The 19,818-nt window shown below is 40.5% G+C and overlaps 2 protein-coding genes across 2 annotated transcripts; one reads left to right on the forward strand and one right to left on the reverse strand.

Moving 5' to 3' along the window:
* The first annotated feature begins 189 nt into the window (after positions 1-189).
* Positions 190-14,550, forward strand: LOC136442598 (nose resistant to fluoxetine protein 6-like). The gene is made up of 16 exons (XM_066439543.1): positions 190-643; positions 3,042-3,223; positions 5,860-5,956; positions 6,182-6,281; positions 6,430-6,556; positions 7,808-7,910; positions 8,788-8,955; positions 9,160-9,280; positions 9,457-9,558; positions 10,163-10,325; positions 10,478-10,557; positions 11,401-11,502; positions 11,843-11,951; positions 12,321-12,519; positions 12,845-12,987; positions 13,702-14,550. Exons 1-16 carry the CDS (start codon positions 343-345, stop codon positions 13,810-13,812), a joined length of 2,208 nt encoding a protein of 735 aa, XP_066295640.1. The 5' UTR covers positions 190-342; the 3' UTR covers positions 13,813-14,550.
* Positions 14,551-19,813, reverse strand: LOC136441220 (26S proteasome non-ATPase regulatory subunit 5-like). Its single transcript, XM_066437369.1, has 8 exons — positions 19,622-19,813; positions 18,961-19,105; positions 18,223-18,465; positions 17,633-17,743; positions 16,973-17,114; positions 16,337-16,525; positions 15,809-15,918; positions 14,551-15,313 (listed from the first exon to the last, which is right to left on the reverse strand). Exons 1-8 carry the CDS (start codon positions 19,792-19,794, stop codon positions 14,915-14,917), a joined length of 1,512 nt encoding a protein of 503 aa, XP_066293466.1. The 5' UTR covers positions 19,795-19,813; the 3' UTR covers positions 14,551-14,914.
* Between the last annotated feature and the right edge of the window lie 5 nt (positions 19,814-19,818).

The raw sequence follows: 19,818 nt of genomic DNA on the forward strand, positions 1-19,818 counted from the left end.
TTCTTCTCGTTTCTTTTTGCAATAGAAAAATATACGTCTACAATGTATATCTTTAAGATAAAAGTATGATGTTGAAAATACCTGATGCATTTTAGTTATGCATTGTTAAACAGCAATTGTTGGATCACTTCGGCCGAAATCTGAAAAAAAAAGAGAAAAAAGAAGAGAATCCCTACCTACCGTCCCTGATATCTCCAAGACCGTTATTGGAAACACAATATTAATTTCTCCAGGCCTTATCTACGTTATCACCCCACCCAGAGCTGCTCCACCCTATTTCTTACTTGCGCAGATTCTAGTTCTGGTGCGGTTCGCGGATACTCTGCTTCTACAAACAGGAACATGAGGCTGCTGTTGTACATTTGTCTTTGTTCGGCAGTAGTTAGCCTGGCTAGGTCACAGGCAATGTGGAACCGAGGTGTTCCCGACGCTAAAGACCAGTTAAATGTGTTGGCCGCCTTACTCAGGTCACATGGACTTCTTCAGCAGAAACTTGCCGCCACCTTTCTCGATTTTAACACCGTGAACTGGACAGATGTCACCATTCCCGCCCAACCCACCGGCAACATCAGCCAACAGTGTCAGAAGGATGTCGCACAGTACGAAGCAGACCTGTTTCAAGACAAGATCTACGCCCTGAAAAGTAAGTGAAGCGCACGTCTTTCGACTACTTCTGAATCAGAGGCTTGTGTCACACAGACTGATAAGTTTATTGGAATGTGCGAATGGTTCGAATATACTTAGAACACGCCTAGCTATATAGACCAGGTTTTTAAAACATGGAATTCCTAAAGGCTAGCTATATAGACAAGGTTTTCAAAACATAGACTACTTGTACTTAAACGTACCTGGCATCAACCTGCTCAGAATTAAACGATTGTAGAGTAGAATGGCACTAGCTACTAATTTCATAAAGAATTCTAGTTTCGAGGATCCATGGTTAGCGCTTCTAACGTCTATTTTGGACATGGCTATCTTCGTACAAGGAAGATATGGACCAAGTTTTTAACTTCTGGATGAAACAGAAAGAATAAATATCCCGAATGTTGCGTGATTGTGTCCTTGGACTGACAACCACCAATTTGTCCTGTGACGTCCAAAATTGCTTTGAGATGAAATACTAGTATGATAAATTGTTAGAAATATACACAGGTGCAATCATTTGCAAACAACACCAACCTGCCATTACATCTTGATACCTTACCATAGCACCTTAGTTCCTCCCGTGCCATTGAGGCACATCGGGCCGTCCTTTTCCATCTTTCTCGTTTTTGTGCTTCTCTATTTGCTCTATACCAGGGGTTTTCCGTGGTTTCAAGGTCTTTCTCTACATTCCTCTTCCACGTCAGCCTTGGCCTTCCCCTACTTCGTCTTCCACCGTGTGGCTTCCATTCCAGGATCTTCTTCGCTGTTCTGCTTTCTTCCATTCTCAGGACATGTCCTAGCCATCTTAGTCTTTTCTCTCTTACCATGTCTGCCACTTCTCTCTGGTTTGTTCTGCAGTAAACCTCTTTGTTCGTTATTCTGTCTATACGAGAGCCCAGTATTTTTCTTAGACATCTTGTGTGAAAGGCATTCAGGCGCTTTTGATCGGCTGCGTATATTTGACAGTACTGTTGCTTGATATATCCTTAATTTGTTCTGTAGGCTTAACACCCCATTCTTCAGCACTTTTTGTATTTTTCCAAAGGCTGAGCTGGCTTTCCCGATTATTGTCATGATTTCCTTGTGGCCGTGTCCATTTGCTGTGATCGTGCTTCCTAAGTAGATAAAAGAGTCTGTATCTTCGATTTTGATGTTTGGCGGAGCGGCTGTGTTGATACCCGTGACCACGCTTTTTTTTTGCGTTGAATTTCAGCCCGACTCTCCCTGCTGTTTCTCCTGTGTCGTCTGTTGTCTGCTGTAGCCCATGTTCACTGTTTTCTATGAGGGTAATGTCGTCTGCAAAATCTTGGTCAAACTGGAGGTCATTCGTCCCCTCTACTTGTATTCCACATTTGTTCTTTTCCACCTTTTTCAAAAGCCAGTCTATGGTGGTTAAGAAGAGGAGTGGTGATAAAATAACCCCTTGTCGAAGTCCTGTGTGTACTTCGAACTTCTCTGTGTTTTGGCCTCCAACACGAACAATGCAACTGGCGTCCTTGTATATCGCTTGCGGTAAGCTGATGATCTTAGCAGGAATCCCATATTTTTTCAGTATGTACCACATGTTGTCTCTGTCAATACTGTCAAATGCTTTTTGGAAGTCTATGAAATGCATTAGTAGAGATGTGTCGAGACTTTTCTCAACTGCTCTTCTCAAGGTTAAGATGGCATCGACACATGATCTTTCAGGTCTAAATCCTTATTGTTGCTCTCTTATTTTCTAATTGATTTCATCCTTAATTCTATTCCTAATAACTATACTAAGTACTTTGCTTGGTAGGGGCAGAAGTGTAATTCCTCTCCAGTGTGAACAGTTAATGAGTTCGCCTTTCTTAGGCAGAGGGAGTATCGTTCCTATTTTCCAATCATTAAATAGAGTCTCCTCCTTCCAAATGTTGTTGCATAGTAATAATAACATCTGACTTAGGGCTTTTCCGCCATATTTGAGCATTTTAGGATGTATTCCATCTTCGCCAGGGGCTTTGTTGTTTTTCAGTTTTCGTGTTGCTCTCTCTATCTCTTCTTCTGTTACGTCGTTACAGTTTATGGCAAGTTCCTCTTCTCATCATCATCATCATCATCATCATCATCGTCATTCTCTAAGGGAGGGCCCGTTGGAGATATCCAGACATCTTGATATCCGATAGGCATTTCAGTTACTCCATTTAAGTAAAAAGGCCACATAAGTATGGCGTCTCTACACAATCACGCCCCTTCAAGTAAATGGAACAAATGCAAAACAAACATACTACATGATCTTTGTCCCCTTATCTTATAGCAGACAGAAGGTAGCTAGGGGTCACAAGTATATGGCCATCCGCTTCAAAAGTTGACCGTACAGACGCTAATTTGCATAGCACCGACATGACATCACTCCACTTCTCCTCCCGAGACAGTGCTGGACGCAGGTGGAAAACCCCAAAGTGGAATCTTGGGCGGAAGCCTGGTCTGGGCCGGCAGCTACTCGCAGTGCGTGAATATTACGAGGAAAGGTTTCAACATCACCTTCGATGGGAAGTTCTACATGGCTACGCTGGTACCTGTGGCCCGGGCACAACAGTCTGAACAGCTAACACGGGTGAGTAGAAGTCACAGTAACTGAGCAAATGCTAAAATAAAATAACGAATAGAATAACAAAGTTTGCAGTGTTTTGATGAATGGTACATTAGAATCCCCTTAACTGCATATCCCAATTGTCAGCGTATTTTGTGCAGTTATCCGGATGGTGCAGCAAAGCGAAGTTGCCCAGCGAGAGGTGGAGTGGGAAGTCAGATACATCGATACAAACAAAACAGACAGAATTATGCAGTTCTTAATTTTATTCATATATACAGTATTCAAGGACATGTAACAAATCTTGTGGAGTTTAACTCGGATAGAGTCAATTCTACATTACCGAGAGGGTGTTTGTTGCCTTTTGTTCTAACATTTGCAAAACCTTTGTAACAATCTAAGGGAGATAAGTGACTTACGCCAAAAATAATTACTCAAGCAACTGGATAAAATTTTGAAACAGACGTTTAAGACAGCATCCACTGTCTTTCGTCAGTGACTAACGATAGGACTGAGAACACCAGTTTTCATACCAAAACTCTGAATAGGTATGTTAATTAGGTTAAGACAATTTAGGAAGTCTTGAAGTAGTCTTTAAAAGAAGATTAATTCAAGACAAAGTTAACAGTGGCTGTTTAGACCAATTTCCACCATTTATTTGATGTTCTGAATAGTTTCTGCTGTTTCAACATGTAGCGTTTGTGTGTTAATGTGTTTGTGTGTGTGTGTGTGTGTAACAAACAGCATAACTCAAGAAGGCATGGGTGGGTTGTTTTGATGTTTGGTAGGTGGGTGGGTCTTGATGAGACATGGAAATGATCAGATTTTGGACGGAGAGTAAGTGGTATAGGTTTTGGCCCCCTAGCGGCTTTTTTGGAACTGCAGGAGCAGGTTTTGCTTCAGACTTTGAAAGGGAATAACTCAAGAAGGGCTTGATGAATGGTCATGATTTTTGGTAAGTAGATAACTTGAGTGATGATGTACATGATTAGATACCTATTATGCAAATCAGCATGTAATTTGCATAATTGATGAGGAAAGTTTATACGGCCCCCAAATTCTGATAGGACTCTCAAACATGTGACATATGTAACTGAGGAAGAGAGAAATATTAATAGATATCAACTATGCAAATGAGGACCTAATTTGCATAATTAATGAGAAAATACTATAACTCAAGATGGGCTTGATGGATGTGCATGATTTTTGGTATGTAGATATCTTAGGTGATACTTTGTATGATTGGATGATAACCATGCAAATCAGATTCTAATTTGCATGATTAATGAGACAATTTAAAAAAACCCGCTGTGTTCCATGATATGACTATTCAATTATGCGACATTTGTAACTGAGGAAGAGAGGAAGGTTGATAGATACAAAATATGCAATTGTAGGCTTGATTTGCATAATTAATGAGAAACTACTAGAATTCCATACAGGTAAATGATGGCAATTTCATACTTATGGCATTTGGAAGTTATGTGAATGTGAACATCGTTGAATCAAATTATGCTAATAAGGACCTCATTTGCATAATTGATTACATATGTATGCATTACCTTTTTAAGCTCATACTTTGGACAACTTCTGTTATTTGGGTGAAGACGATCAACTGGTATGATTAGTAATTGATGAGAAACACTCCTAATACGTCAGCCATATGGGTTAAAATCATTTGGCGAAGGTATGAGGTCGTGGAACTCTAGTTTGTATTATTTTCGAAACTGTTGCAACATAGGTGGATCATTTGTTCCAACATGTTCCAACATGATGTAACTGGGTCAGTGGGTTGGGAACAGGGCAATTCACACCTCCCTTCAAAGTATAGGGGATTAGGCCTAGGTGCCATGCATAGACACCTCAAAACAAGGGTGACGGATTTAGGGTAAGAATGATGGATCAAGGGTCAGGGTAATGGATTAAGGTTAAAGGGGACAGCTTAAGAGTAAGGGTCACGGATTAAGGTAAATGGTGACGGATTAAGGGTGATAGTGACAGATTAGGTGTTTTGGTGACAGATTAAGGGTAACGGTGACGGATTTAGGGTAACAATGATTGATTAAGGGTCAGGGTAATGGATTAAGGTTAAAGGGGACAGCTTAAGAGTAAGGGTCACGGATTAAGGTAAATGGTGACGGATTAAGGGTGATAGTGACAGATTAAGTGTTTTGGTGACAGATTAAGGGTAAGAGTGACGGATTAAGGCAAAGAGCGAGAGATTAAGTGTTTTTCCAACGGATTAAGAGTGAGGGCGACGGATCAAGGGTAAGGGTGACGGATTAAGGGTGACGGATCAAGTGTAAGGGTGTCAGATTAATGGCAAGAGTGACGGATTAAGGGTAAGAATGACTTATTAAGAGTAAGGGTGACGGATTAAGGGTCAGGGTGACGGATTAAGAGCAAAGGTGACAGATTAAGAGTAAGGGTCACGGATTTATGTCAATGGTGACGGATTAAGGGTGATAGTGATAGATAAAGTCTTTTGGTGACGGATATAGGGTAAGGTTGACGGATCAAAGGGAATGATGGTGGATTAATATTAAGGGTGACAATAGAGTGAATGGGAACCTTTAATTCGTTGTGCAATTAAGTGACTTCTACCCCCTTTCCTTACAAATTGCTTAAAACGATGCTAACTTATGCCATTGCCCCTCCAGAGCGGAGGCGGAATTACAAACGAGACGAGTATACAGATAGGCATTTGTGTTCCCAGCTCCTGCAGTCAACATGACGTCATTCAGAGACTAGACGGCAGTAAGTCAGGCATCAAATCTTGTTCATACTTTAAATAGCCGTTGATAGAAAATATGCCACGTATACATAGTGCACATTGAAACATCCCTTTTATCATTCATGTGGCTAATGCAAATGATTCAATTCGGGTCTCTTACGATGTATTTGTAAGAATGAATTGCGATTTGGTCGATATTGCTCCCCAGCTAGTTACGATGACAGACATTATATATATTACTGTTTCAGGTATCTACTGGCGTTTCCTTGTCCAACAAGGAATGTTACAAGTGATGTCAGCATATTCACAGGAATCCCCACCAATTCAGAATGTCACTATCGCTGCAATGTGAGAATATTTGGAATCTTGTTCTGTTTGTATCTGACGGTAGAATTGCTTGAGTCTATCTGACTGTAGAATTGCTTAAGTCGTTGAGATATTTCTCTGCTCCTACTTCTACAGACCTATTCATTCGTTCTCTCCCTTCCTCCTACAGTTGCATCTGCAGTGTCCTTCTCCTCCTCCTTGCGATCGGCACCATCTATGATGTCATCATTCACCAACACCGACTGATGGCCAATGAAAGCCAAAAGCTAAATGACGCCTTCGAAATGCGACTGGAGGTATGTACTGTTTATAAGTCTATAGTGTGAAACCGATAGATTGGTTGCAGGACGAGTCAGAGGCGCTTGGCCTCATCATCGTTTTGTACGTTGTGCTTTGATGGTTTGAGTGAATTATTTTGGCTCCATTTCATGCTGGCAGTAGAAGACTGTTAGTTAAAGTCCTCCCACACCATAAGGTGTATAGGGCGGCGCCCATCTCCGTTTCGTAGCCCTGGGCCATACTGTGGTGCAATCACTGGCAGTGGAGTGTGTTAAACTTCCATACTGTTTCAGAAGTATGTACCATTTTTATAAAGCCTTTGGTATGACTTGGTGCGCCTCTTATCCAGACATGCCCTACCCGGATGCGAACCCGGGCCTTCTGGTTCCTAATAATTGGAACCAGATGTGACAGTTGCTAACAGTAGAAGACTAGCGTGGCATTTAGATGACCATTGCATAATATTATTACCTCAAGGGCAGAACTCGGTAGAAATCCCCTTTGGAATGAAGTATATACCAGAATCTATTCATATCATGAAAGAAAAGTTACAGAAATACCAAAAGATAGCTTACAGTATGAAGCATTTTTAGTACAGCAAGACCTACACCAGCGTAAAAATAACCATGCCGGCTTTCCAATATTAGTAAAATCTTGGACGAGTCAGGTTTTGCCTACCTTAGACTTAACAAAGACCGAAACACGCTATTCGCTCAATCTGAACTAAAACAAAGGCTAAAAGACAACTTTCTTCAACATTTTTTACTCAGAACTTTACTCTTGTGGTGAAAAGGAAAACGTTGAAACAAATTAAGAACATTTAAGGTTACATATGAAAAAGAAAAATGTCTAGCTATACAAAATTTTCATTAACGCCGAGCCATGACTAAACTAAGGATCAGCGACCATCCACTGTAGACTGAAGTTGGTAGATACAACCAGACTCCTCCAAATGACAGAATATGTAGATTTTGTAACAATGATTGTGTAGAGAATCAAAACTAGAGATACATTTTGTTTTAGAATGACACAGACACGCGCAGATCCCTTGTAAGTCCATGCGACTAGACATAAAATATGCGCATTTTACAAAGAACGAATTATTCCTATACATCATGTCATCTAAAAACTATGGAAAACTACGTAAAATGTATGGAAATTTGTTTACAATTCTGTTGCCTACTGCATTTAGCCTATGTTGGTTCATTGTCATTGTCAATATACCCAAGGCTTCTCTGATTGTGACGTTTGTTAACATAATATTGTAGGAGAGGGAAGCACAAGAGCCTGACGTCACCGTGAATGTGCCTGACGACAAGCCGCTACCGGTGAACACATTCACACGCGAGAAAACTTCAGCAGTAAAAGAAGGTCAAAATCAATTTTAAGCGATTGTAACCATATATTCTTTATTCTTTATTAAAAATTGCAACAAGACAATATATACATTCGTCAGCGTTCGTGTGTGTGTGTGTGTGTGTGTGTGTGTGTGTGTGTGTGTGTGTGTGTGTGAACACGATAACTCAACAATGCCTGGCTGGATGGATTGTTTTTATATTTGATATTTATAATCGGACGTTGTCATGCAGAGAATCTGACGAAGCACGCCTAGGTGTCGTCTGGGCGTCGATAGGCTTATCGACGGTCGGCAGAAGCTCGGATGGCGTTCGCCCGAGCTTCGCCCGATTTCCTTTCGGGTAAACATTATTGTATTTACGTTAAGCAGACTGGTCTGCTGACTTTGTGGCTCCTGTAGTTGCATATATTTGGGTGGGTGCATCACAAAATCCCTGTTCATGTCTATTCTTTTCAATGTCTACGTCCACTCAGCCAACGCCCTACATATTGCCCACAACTCAGAAATCAAAGTTGATCCAAGTATTGGCTTTTTATCAGTTAAGTCGATTCTAACATCGTCCGTGTTTAACAGAATGTACCGTCTTATGGGGGTTTATGATTAGTGTTCGACGGACGTCGCCCGAGCCTCTTCCACTATGTGTCGGGGCATATTTTCGGTCGACGCTCGGGCGATTTTGAAATTCGGCAAGCTCCAGCCGATCTACAAATTCGGCCGGCGTTCGCTTTAATTGTGACACCGGCTTAAGGGATACTCCATCAAGGCCAACGCCAAGGCCAACAACTATCACACCCCCTTACACAAAAATATGAAGAACGGTAATAATGTTATAAAAATATGATATGAGATGTGGGGGTACTATTTTGTCTTGAACAGTTCCATCTTCCATAGGTGTAACCGGCCGTATCCTCCTGTGCTTCTCCCTATACACCAACATCGGGAAGCTCCTCAGCACCAAACAGGCGCCCGGCAGCATCAAGTGTCTGCACGGCATCCGCTTCATCAGTATGACCTGGGTCATCCTGGGACACACTTATTCTGTTGCTCAATGGCACGTCGGTACGTAGATCATATCCAATCCAAAGCTTGACAATCGTTTGGCAGACAATGCTAACTACAAAGCAAAGGAGTTTTGAAGTAAAAACACTGGTTATCAGTGCATTGATGGATCGTTCAAAGAATCTGGTCCAAGGTTTCTTTGTTCTCACCACATGATGATGTATTTGATATGATATGATATGATGTGATGTGAGAATTACTAAACAAACCACCAATCTTATTTTCCAGACAACTCGCTGCAGTTCCTTGAAATTAGGCAAACATTTACATTTCAAGCAATCGGTAATAGCTACGTTGCCGTGGACACCTTCTTCTTCCTCAGGTAAGGCAACAGTTCTTTGGAACCTGCACGTTATACTGCAGTACTGGTGCACCCTGATTCAGTTACACGCTTTAAAAAGTCTCTAATTCCTTTTGTACGTTGCAAGTAGCCCTTCGAACATGTAAAAGTGGAGGTCTAAGAATCAACAACTCACTAAGTTTTCAACTCTTGCCTTCCAGTGGACTCCTGATGTCATACGTTCTAATCAAGCAGATAGAGAAGAACGAAGAAAAGGGAAAATCAGTTCAATACGGGATGGTGTATTTCCACAGATACTGGAGGTGAGGATATTCCAACGGCTATTTTGAAACACATACAACCAGATCAAAACGTGTTGTTACCAATGACACTGTCAGCATGAAGATCACCAATTCCTTATTTGACACGTTTATTGAACAGCTAGGTAATACGGTAATATGCAAGCAATGTACCATCCTATGAATATTGGTCTTTCTTAGTACACGTGAAAGTGATTTTTTTAAAATTACTACGTGTTTGTCTAGTTTTTTTTTCACTGAATGCGATGATCATACAAGGAAAAAGTCTATTCTAATATGTACAGACCTTGATCTGCTGTAGGTGTTTTAAGGACAATGATTTGCTTGGTTCAAATTGTAATGAGTCACGCAATTCAGCCCGAAAGGCTGCGATGTATTTTGATTGAATAAACCATTCATCATCATCACCATCCTATAAATAGTGCCAAAAACATTTATTGGCAGGAACATCCTGTTAACAACCACGGCAAGGAGGATTCTACAAACTATGCCGCAGCAAAGGAATCCGGGGGCTGAACCGGCTCGTTAATGCCCAACCAATAATAAAATCATGTAGGAAAAACATCCTGGAGAACATTAACAATTGCCATCTTTCTATCATCCTCAGGTTGACACCTACCTACATGTTCGTCTTGATGCTGTACATGTGGGTGCTTCCCTACATGTTCTCTGGTCCCTTCTGGCCTGAAGCTCCTAACGGGATAGATCCAAGCTGTGCGGACAACTGGTGGACAAACCTACTGTATATCAACAACTTTTTTGGTAAGAAGGTAGGCACATATCTGTTTTGCTTCAAGTAAGTACGAGATAAGACAAAGGGTTAAAAACAGTGATCAGTGAACCACGTTTACATCATCATATTGTTCATTTTATGTTTACGGATACTACATATGAATATCTGTCTATCTCTCTTTCACTTTAGTGTATGAACTGGACCTGGTACCTGGCCAATGATATGCAGTTCTTCATCATCGGAGTTCCTCTCATCTACATACTATGCAGGTATATCGAATGCTTTTACATCACTGTCTATCGATAAACCTTAAGCCAATTTTTTTTCACCCATAAAGACATAGTTTTATCAAAACATGGTACAGTCTCATTATTCGCAATCAGGTAGCACGCGTACAATGGTTAACGGGCCTACCTGTGGAACTAGAAGCTGTGAGTTCGATCCCGACCGTGTCGCTCACCCGATATGGCATTATATACATAGGTTATCATATAAACAGCAATGATAACAAACAAGGTGAAGGTTTTGGTGTCTCATTTGGCAGCTTTAGATATGTACTGAAATTTCATAGAAGGACTGTTTACTGATAGGTTGTTTTTGAAGGCTACAGATAAAAACAGTAATTTTGGTCAACCATTATTCTTGGTTACCCCCGCCCAACCTTCTCACCAGTACTAGACTGTGGATTCAGATTTTTGTGAACATTCCAGCGGACATTGCAGTCCTTAGGACGGGACGTTAAGCCGTGGTCCACTGTTCATTGTGCCTGTCGAAAAGAGCTTGGGGAATTTCCCCGGTACAATGAACCTGTAGATACTGCATAGCTACATCTGTCTTCTTTGTCACGACCAGTGGAAGAATAGCTCTTCAGTGAGCTAAACTTTTACTTTCATTCATAAATACTATGCAGTTACTCTCCATCCATCATAATGAACCGACATGCTGCTAATCTACCATCTTTTAACTGTAAGCACACATTAGCACATATCAATCTGTATCAAAACGTTTTTTCATCAGACATCGCAGTGAGCTACGCGAGAGGAAAACGACGTCTTAACTTTTCCCTGAGCTTGTTTCAACATTTACTGATGATGATACATCTACTGACACAGGTGGCAGATAGTGGGGATTGTTGTAAAGCTGGCTCTCCTGTTGGCAAGCTTCATCACCACTGCAGTGATCACTTGGCACTATGATATGAAAGCACCAGATGGGTAAGGATACCATTCAATGTTTCGCCATTACACACAGTAAAGGCAGCGACGTATTCAAATACTATTCATATAAATTCATATAACTTCAGCGTTTGTAAATACCATAAATTTGAATTAACTCTTGCTATGGCCCATGCCAACAAAAGCCTGTCAGTTTGAATTACTCAACGTATATTTTCTAGTTCTTCAAAGCTCTGACGGAACAGTACAAAAAGGTTTCAATATTGTATGTGATGTCTTTCACCGAATAACACACTTTAATGTGAAGCTGGCCATAGTTATTGAAGTAAGCACCAAAAACCATATTGTTGACATTTATCTTCAATAATTTCTTTTCCAGGCTCTCGGAGTACTATGGCAAGCCATACTGCCGTATCGGACCGTACCTGGTGGGGGTTTTTGTTGGCTGGCTGCTGATCAAGATGAAAAGGAAACAGACAAGGAGTAAGGTGAGTCAAACACAGTTGTCTGAAATCAGTGGTTCTCATTTATGGTCCTTTTCATAGCTTGTATTGATGTGTTTATCATAATGACGTTTATCAAAATTGAAGTTGCCATCAGCGGCAGATCAGGCGGACTATCAAAAGCAATGTATCTCTGTCTTCACTAGTATACCTTTCCCCTTAATGTATTTTTGTTGTGGCTGAAATGATGGACATAAAACGTTCCGGTCCTCTCCTGATCCTGAAGGCAACAAATGACGATTATCTTCCATCTATGAGAGTGTTCCCTATCAAAATGAAAACAAAGAAAAGACCAATGATGACATCTGTTCCGATCCCGTTCCTAATAGCGAATTTTACACTATTCTGTACCAGACCATGAGCCTGCTGATGCCTATTGGTTGGCTCGTAGCTGCTACCTCTGCCATGGCTGTGGTGTATTCAACATACGGCCTGTACCACGGGACAACTCTCCAGACGATATACGAGAACGTATTGTACCTGACCGTCCATCGTACTGTCTGGGCCATCACGCTAGCTTGGGTGGTTCTCGCATGTTTCCATGGATATGGAGGTAAAAAAAAAATAGTTGCAACATCTAAAATGATATGCATAACTAACCCATGCAACAGCAATGAATTCACGTGGGTGTTGTAGTGACTTGTGTGCTAGTGCTGTATGTTTGTGACGGTGGTGTCGATAGGGAGGGAGGATTTGGGCCTCCTAGCACCTCGATTGGACCTACAGAATTTTCTTCAGTGTAACATTCACAAGGCGGAATCTTTGAATGTACCATGTTACAACTATTGTACCGATCAAGAAGACAAGTAAAGGCTGTTTTGTTGCATCGGCTCAATATTTTGCACTGATCGTGCTGTGATGTACTTTATCCTCTACAGGAGTGGTGGACACCATCCTCTCCTGGGACGCCTGGGTGCCCCTGAGCCGACTGACCTACTGTGCCTATCTGGTACATATTCCGGTGATGTATGCAGTATACCTCAGTAGAGACGTCCTCATCCACTACTCCACATTCACAATGGTACGTTAACGTTAACTTTCTTAAAAATAACTGAAAGTGACTAGTAAATGTAGACAGTATTAAATATAAAATTACGCAAATGAGGGGTCATTTACATAATTTATGAGCAAATGCTATGACAGCCTTCTTTGCTAAGGTGCCCATCCACTATGTTACATTATGCAATCTATCTTCCTGAAGCCTGTGAAGGAAAGGCCGAAATAATGAGTGGACGTAATGATACGGTTAAAAGAAGTTTAAGTCCTCCCGCGCCACTTGGTGGAGCCTATGGCGGTGCCCATCTCCGATTCACGGCCCTTGGGCCACACAACTTTGTGCAAGTCTCTCCAGCGGGGGTAAGTCCACTGGTAGTAATGTGTGTTTAGCGGAGAAAGCAGTATGTACCATTCAGTCTTAAGTCTTTGGTATGACCCGGCCGGGGATCGAACTCACAACCTACCAAGGTGTGCAAGGCGAACACTCTACCCATTAGGCCATTGCGCCGGTCATATAATGGTATGGTGGAATACTAAATTGATGGACAACATAGACAAATATTTAGGATGTAATTGTTTCACTACTAGTAAACATATCTTTAATCATGCATCTCTATTATACAAGCTAAATCAGGACTTGTATATCACATGACATGTCCCATGGCAAAGTTTAGTCTCTTATACATGTCTCAAGGTAATCGGTTGGCTGACTTTCAACGTCCGTTTGACTTTGTTCCAGATCTATTTCTTCTTGGGACACGTGACTCTATCCTACGGTGTGGCCTTCCTGGTGTCTCTGGTAGTGGAAGCACCGTTGATGGGACTAGAGAAAATCATCTTCAAGAAATAAGACATACTTTGAGCAGTTTTTATGGTTCTTTGCAATAATTGAAAGAATGACTTGATCTTTTCCTCTGAATGTTTTTACATAGAGTCCATTGCAAGACACCCAGAGGGTTTTTGAATATTTGTAATAATTTAAAATTATTTTGAATTAAAGAATATCTAAGTGACCATATTTCTAAATTTTTCAAAAAGATTATGAAAATGAAAATTTCAATTCAATTAGATAGGTTGGAAACATTTTGAAAGTCACGGCACAAAAATCTCTTCATCAAGAATAATTTCTAAACATCTAGCATACATTTTGTAAATGATCGATTTTTATGATACCTACATTGAGCTGACTTTATTCTGTCTAGACTACATTGACTTGCCGTTTTAATGTTAATCCAGAAGACAATTGAGATGTATGATGGCCTGCCTCAACACATGCTGACTTGTGGCAAACATGATGATGATTCTGTCTAAACATGTACTGATGAGAAATGTAAAAAAAAAGGTTTCATCTGCCTTGTGATGGGCTGCTAGCCTACATTTAGAAAATAGGAGGTGACATGAATCAAAATGATGAAAAACGAAAATGGACAGATTTATATTCTGAAAGGAAGAAGTACTAGTTATTTGACTCAAGCTTTCTATAGAATCTCTTATACTAAGGGTTGCCCTCTCCAATCAATATTTGCCAACATGGACATCTACATGAAGCATAATCCAGAAACTTCTAATAAAGGTGCTACAATCAGGATTCTCCATCCATATCTTTATTATTTGTGTGCTCTCAAGCATTGTCATCAGGCTCCATCTGCTTGAACAGAAATCACCAACACATCATGCCATATACAAATTTAACAGTCTTTACTGAGCATGAATGATATGTTCAAGTTTCAACACTCTTCAAGGTATGCATAATAGATTAAGAATGCATCTCCTAAGAATACATATCTCCATTATAAACCATCAGCATGGAATTAATACCATTTGAAGTATAACCTCTAATAATGTCTTAAAGTAGTGTACACCCATATCGTCCATAAATGGAGTCAAAAAGAATGTGGAGTTTTTCAAACATCAGTACCTTGAAAAAATATTCACAAACTTTGCAGCAAGCTCTAGTTTGATCCCTCCATTGCAACTTCTGCCTGTACCCTGACATAGAAAGGCCCTTGTCGGTAATACTCCTTCAACTTCAGATAAAACGGAGATCCGAATGTTTCCAAAGTTGTGGAGGATTCTACCAAAGCCTTGATGACTTCATATCTTGCCTCTTTACCCATCTTGTCCTTCTCTGTGGATCTATCCACAAGGTACTCCACGAAGCCTGGGAAGTTAGCCATGGCGCGCTGAGCCCACCGCTGGTTTGCAAGGGCCTGTAGGACGGCTAGACCAGCGCAGTGTAAGTTTTTGAAAGGTTGCTGGACTATAGACATGAGAGTGTCCATGGGTTTTGGACTGAAGGTATTGAACCAGCCTTCTAACATGGACAGCTGGTCTTCTGTGTGATCTGTAACCTGTAACAGAAATCCATAGAAAATTATCCTTATTTTGTCATAGGTGGTGGTACTGACTGAAATAAACATTCAGCATTGCTCACATTGGAGACAATTTAAAACAGATAAATCTTGGAAACCTTTGACACTTTCTCCCTGGTGACTTGTGCTGAAGCCAATGAAAATTTGAAGCGTAAATTCAAGCCAGTACATAGTGAGGAGAGGGTTAATTGAAAATTTATTTGCAAGTTCAAGTCCAAAGGCTAATTGCAAGTAAGTGGTAGAAACATACGTAGTAGACATACATATGGAAAAAAAGACAATGGTTGACATTATTGTAACAAGGCACTACTCAAATACTAGTGTTGGCTGTATATAGACAAGTTAGGTTTGGATAATTTTTTGGAAGCAGAGGAAGACAAAAGGCCCCCCAAAACAGCTCATACTGTGAATCAATATCAAAAGAGTTTGAAAGCTATAGCTACAGCATAGAGACTGCCAATCATATAGTCTAACCTGGAGTGAGAAGAGGGACGCCAGGGTTGTCAGCCCATACATCCTCATCTCAGTGGGAGGGTTCAGGATGATCCTACCCAACTGTTTCAAACAATCTGCCCATGCACACCCTGCAAGACAAAACAAGGTCCGCTGAAAATATGTCCCTTCCAAACCTATTAGTAAACAATATACAAGCTATGTCTGATAGATATTTTTTCTGATTCAGAAGAATATGATATGACGGGTTAAAAACCTATCAATTGTGCCATATCAAGTACTTTTTTGCCTTTGAAATAAATCCTCTATATCTTGTTTACAGGTCTTAACATTATAATGTATGTGATATCAAGACCTCTCACACCATGTCCAACAGAAAGTTCCCATATTCTTTTAATTGCTTCATGTGTAGATTATTAAAACACTTCTCCCATACAGAAATTTTGCCAATTCCCCATTAATACAGCATTACAATCAGCATCCCAAGGAGACTATTTATATGTGATATAGATAGATCATGCTGGACCAAAGCCAACGGTTATGTCCTACCTTGTTTTTCAAGAGCCATTTTCCCATCTGGCCTTGACCCTACCATCCCCACTGTTTCTATGGCAACCTTCACCATGGTAGGGTCCCTGCTATCCAGAGACTCAAACACTGTCTTCATAAACGCCCCATGGTGTTCCATGGTCTCATCTGGTCGGAGAGATGCCATGGTGCCAAAGAACTTTAGCACCCCTACAATAAAAGGAAAGAATTTTGTAAAAGATCATTATAAAGTTTAGTTCAAGTTTTATCATCATAAAAAAATTTTAAAAAATTATCATGAAAAAAAAAGAAAAAAATTTTTAGAATTGAATATGGTCAGAATCATACATCTACTAGTTTGTTCATCTATTTGTAGTACCTAGTGTCACACAGGGCAGCAATTTTCCTTGCTGTATCAGTAGCAGGGTAAATTTTTACATGGAGGGGTTGCTTCCCCTTTAATGTACTCCAGGTACATCCTTGAATAGAAAGTCTCTTCCAAAAGACCCAACTGAGATGCCCTTCCTAGGATTGAACCACAGTCTCCCAGTTACCAAATGATTGGAACTAAGGAGCTCAACTGTGAGCTACAGGGACCTCTCACATCTACTAGTAGTTGAATCTTACTGTTCTAAGACACAGGTCTGTGACCTTTACCAGGCATGTAGAAACTTGACATAGGGTCGCTGTCTGCTGCTGTGAGCATGGACTCCAATTTACCCACAACCCCCTGCTGCACCAGCCAGTTCAGTCCATGTGGACTCTGGGCCAGGCTGCTCAGCATGTCGATGCAGTTTACCTGCAAAACAGCAAAAGGAGAGGTAAAACTGACAACAACAATAGGAGGAGGATCACATTGTGGTACCATTGTATTTTGAATTCCTGTATTCCTGAATGTGGTGTACTTAATCTACAACAATACAACCAGTGGTTGTGCATCATTGTACACAATATTATTTCAAGATAGCTTTGAATGAAGTCAAACAATGCACTTAGTCTAGTACAAATGTAGTAGTAAGATTCACACTACACTACACTACAACTGTTTCAAACAATCTGCCCATACACACCCTGTGTGTATTCATAAGCCTATGACATATGCAGTTCCTTCAATTTTTAACATTTCCATTGAATAAACATAGCATTTAGCTATTCAGTGTTCCTACTTGGTACTTTATGCATCATTTGACTGACAGCAGAAAAAAAAGTGGTGTGTTTGAGTAGATTAAAAAGCAAAGCCTGTTGCATCTTTTTCCAAGACACACCTAAAGAGTGGTCTGTTAAAGTGAAGTAAAGTCAAGTCAAGTGTAAAGTTACCTGAACAAGTACATCTGCACCGCTGAGTTCTCCTGTGAGTTGAGTCAGCAGACCAGAATCACTACAGTAATGAAGTGCCACAGGTGAGATGGCCTGTAGATTCACCAAGACCTGCAAAATGTAACAGGATATAAATTTTGGACAGAAAAAAGTATAAAAGTTGGCAATTCATACCTTAGCTTTATGATACATTGATTTAACCATCTTAATTAAGCTTCTTAACCATGAATGTTTATTTTGTGATATCATATAAGAAAAAAACAACAACACAGCTTTGGCATCATTGCAGTACACATGTAGGTGTAGGTGTCAGTAGGTGATAACTGATAAAGATATATCAGTAACAATCATCACTCTGCAAATATTACATGGTGCCAAATCAGTACTAATAGACCTGAAAAAATAGAATACATGATGTGGGTTGAAAAATCTACAGGCAAAAAAATCATCCCCAGAAAATTGACATTTAATCAATCATGTTACAATAGGTGGTGGCCAAACTTCTAGATATATCACTGATGATATTCAGGACTACATTCAATTATTGCCATTAACGTAATGCGATGATGTGCCTGTGGCATCATACGAACCTCGTACACCCTGTACCGAATGACATCACTTTCCTTCATCACTCTCTGTAACTCCTCCAGCAGGCTTCCTGTGAAAAGAACCCTTAGCCCGGACTCGCAGGCTCCCAGGCGATTGATAACCTTCCCAGCCATGGTGGCCACAGACAGCTCTGAGTCTGCCAGACTCTGTACTGTGTGGAACAGGAGGTCATGACAGGTCACAAGTTCTCCAATGTGGACAATAGTGTCGGTGCATCTGAAGATCTGTAAAATAATACATGCAACCTTTTACAGCTTCGTCATCATCCGCTAGTGCCATTTTAGCCAACAACAATGCATCTAAACAATACAATTCTTGTAGTGACTAAAAATGAGAAAATGATGCCAAGTGTAAGAATAATTTGTTTGTCTTTAGGTTCTTTACTTCTGGTCTTTAAGAAAAACTAAACATCGTAACTTACATACCAGGCTGACACAGGCATTTGTTGACAACAGATACGTCTTATTTGTAACAAATCAAGTCGTATGCAAAGTACATAGTAGCTCTGTCCTATAAGTATTACTGTAAATGCAGAAATGTTTGCGGTGATTTTATGTTTGCTGTTTTTGTGCCGACCATTTCACCGCGAAGTTAAAACCACTGCGAAAATTTTTGTCCAATACAGTGTGTGCCGCGAACTTAAAAACACAATGAACACTCCATTTTCCCCTTAGTGCGACATAAAAACCACACAAACTTAAATGCATCTACAGTTCTACCTCTGTCAGACAGAGTTCCCTGACGTCAGGCCGTGGATGGACCACTCCTCTCTGCAGAGGTTCTCGGAACTGTTGAAGGACGATGGAGGGACTGTGGGCATCCAGCAACTTCTTCAACACGTATGAACACTCCTCAATCTGTTCTCTGTTAATAATGGCAAGAACACCATTCAGAAGAAACTTAGTTAACTTATTTGATGTAAATTAATATTAGAAATACTGTAAATTCAGTTATTAATTCACACGCACAATTAGATTTCGCAGCAAGGGGAAAATCAGTTTGTGACCCGTGTTTGCTGGTTAACACATCCTTACTACCTAAGCTTATAGTTATACAACGTAAGACTTACCCAGCCATGTTCGCGGTGTATCAAAATGAGACCACGATGTGACCTCGAATATAATTCACGATTTTACAGTAAGCAAGATGAAAGAACTAGATACTAATCACTATCAATGATGTTCTATCTATCTACATTGATTGAATGGCAACTCTTGGAGGGCGCCTTTTACCCTCCTTAGTCTCAGGGTATCGCTACAGTTAAATGTTTCATATGGGAGCGCAATATAGTACAATGTCGTCTGCTAGAAACACATGAAACAGTCACAGTGACTTGCAGTTGCAGGTAAGTTTTGAGCCACCGGCCCAAAGTTAACGCACCCGTTAGATGAGTTCAGGCAATCAAATAAGGCGTTCAGTGGCACGTTTGTGACCAGATCTTCCAGCGCCGATGGATGCACAGCATTCACGGCAACTTTGAGCTCTTTAAGCGTCTCTAAAGGGTCGTCTTCTATTGATAAACTTTCCAACAAACGTGTTATTGAGTCGGCCATTTTGAAAACTGAAATCTCGCGAAA

This window comes from Branchiostoma lanceolatum, chromosome 9 (genome assembly GCF_035083965.1).
Source record: "Branchiostoma lanceolatum isolate klBraLanc5 chromosome 9, klBraLanc5.hap2, whole genome shotgun sequence".
NCBI lineage: Eukaryota > Metazoa > Chordata > Leptocardii > Amphioxiformes > Branchiostomatidae > Branchiostoma > Branchiostoma lanceolatum.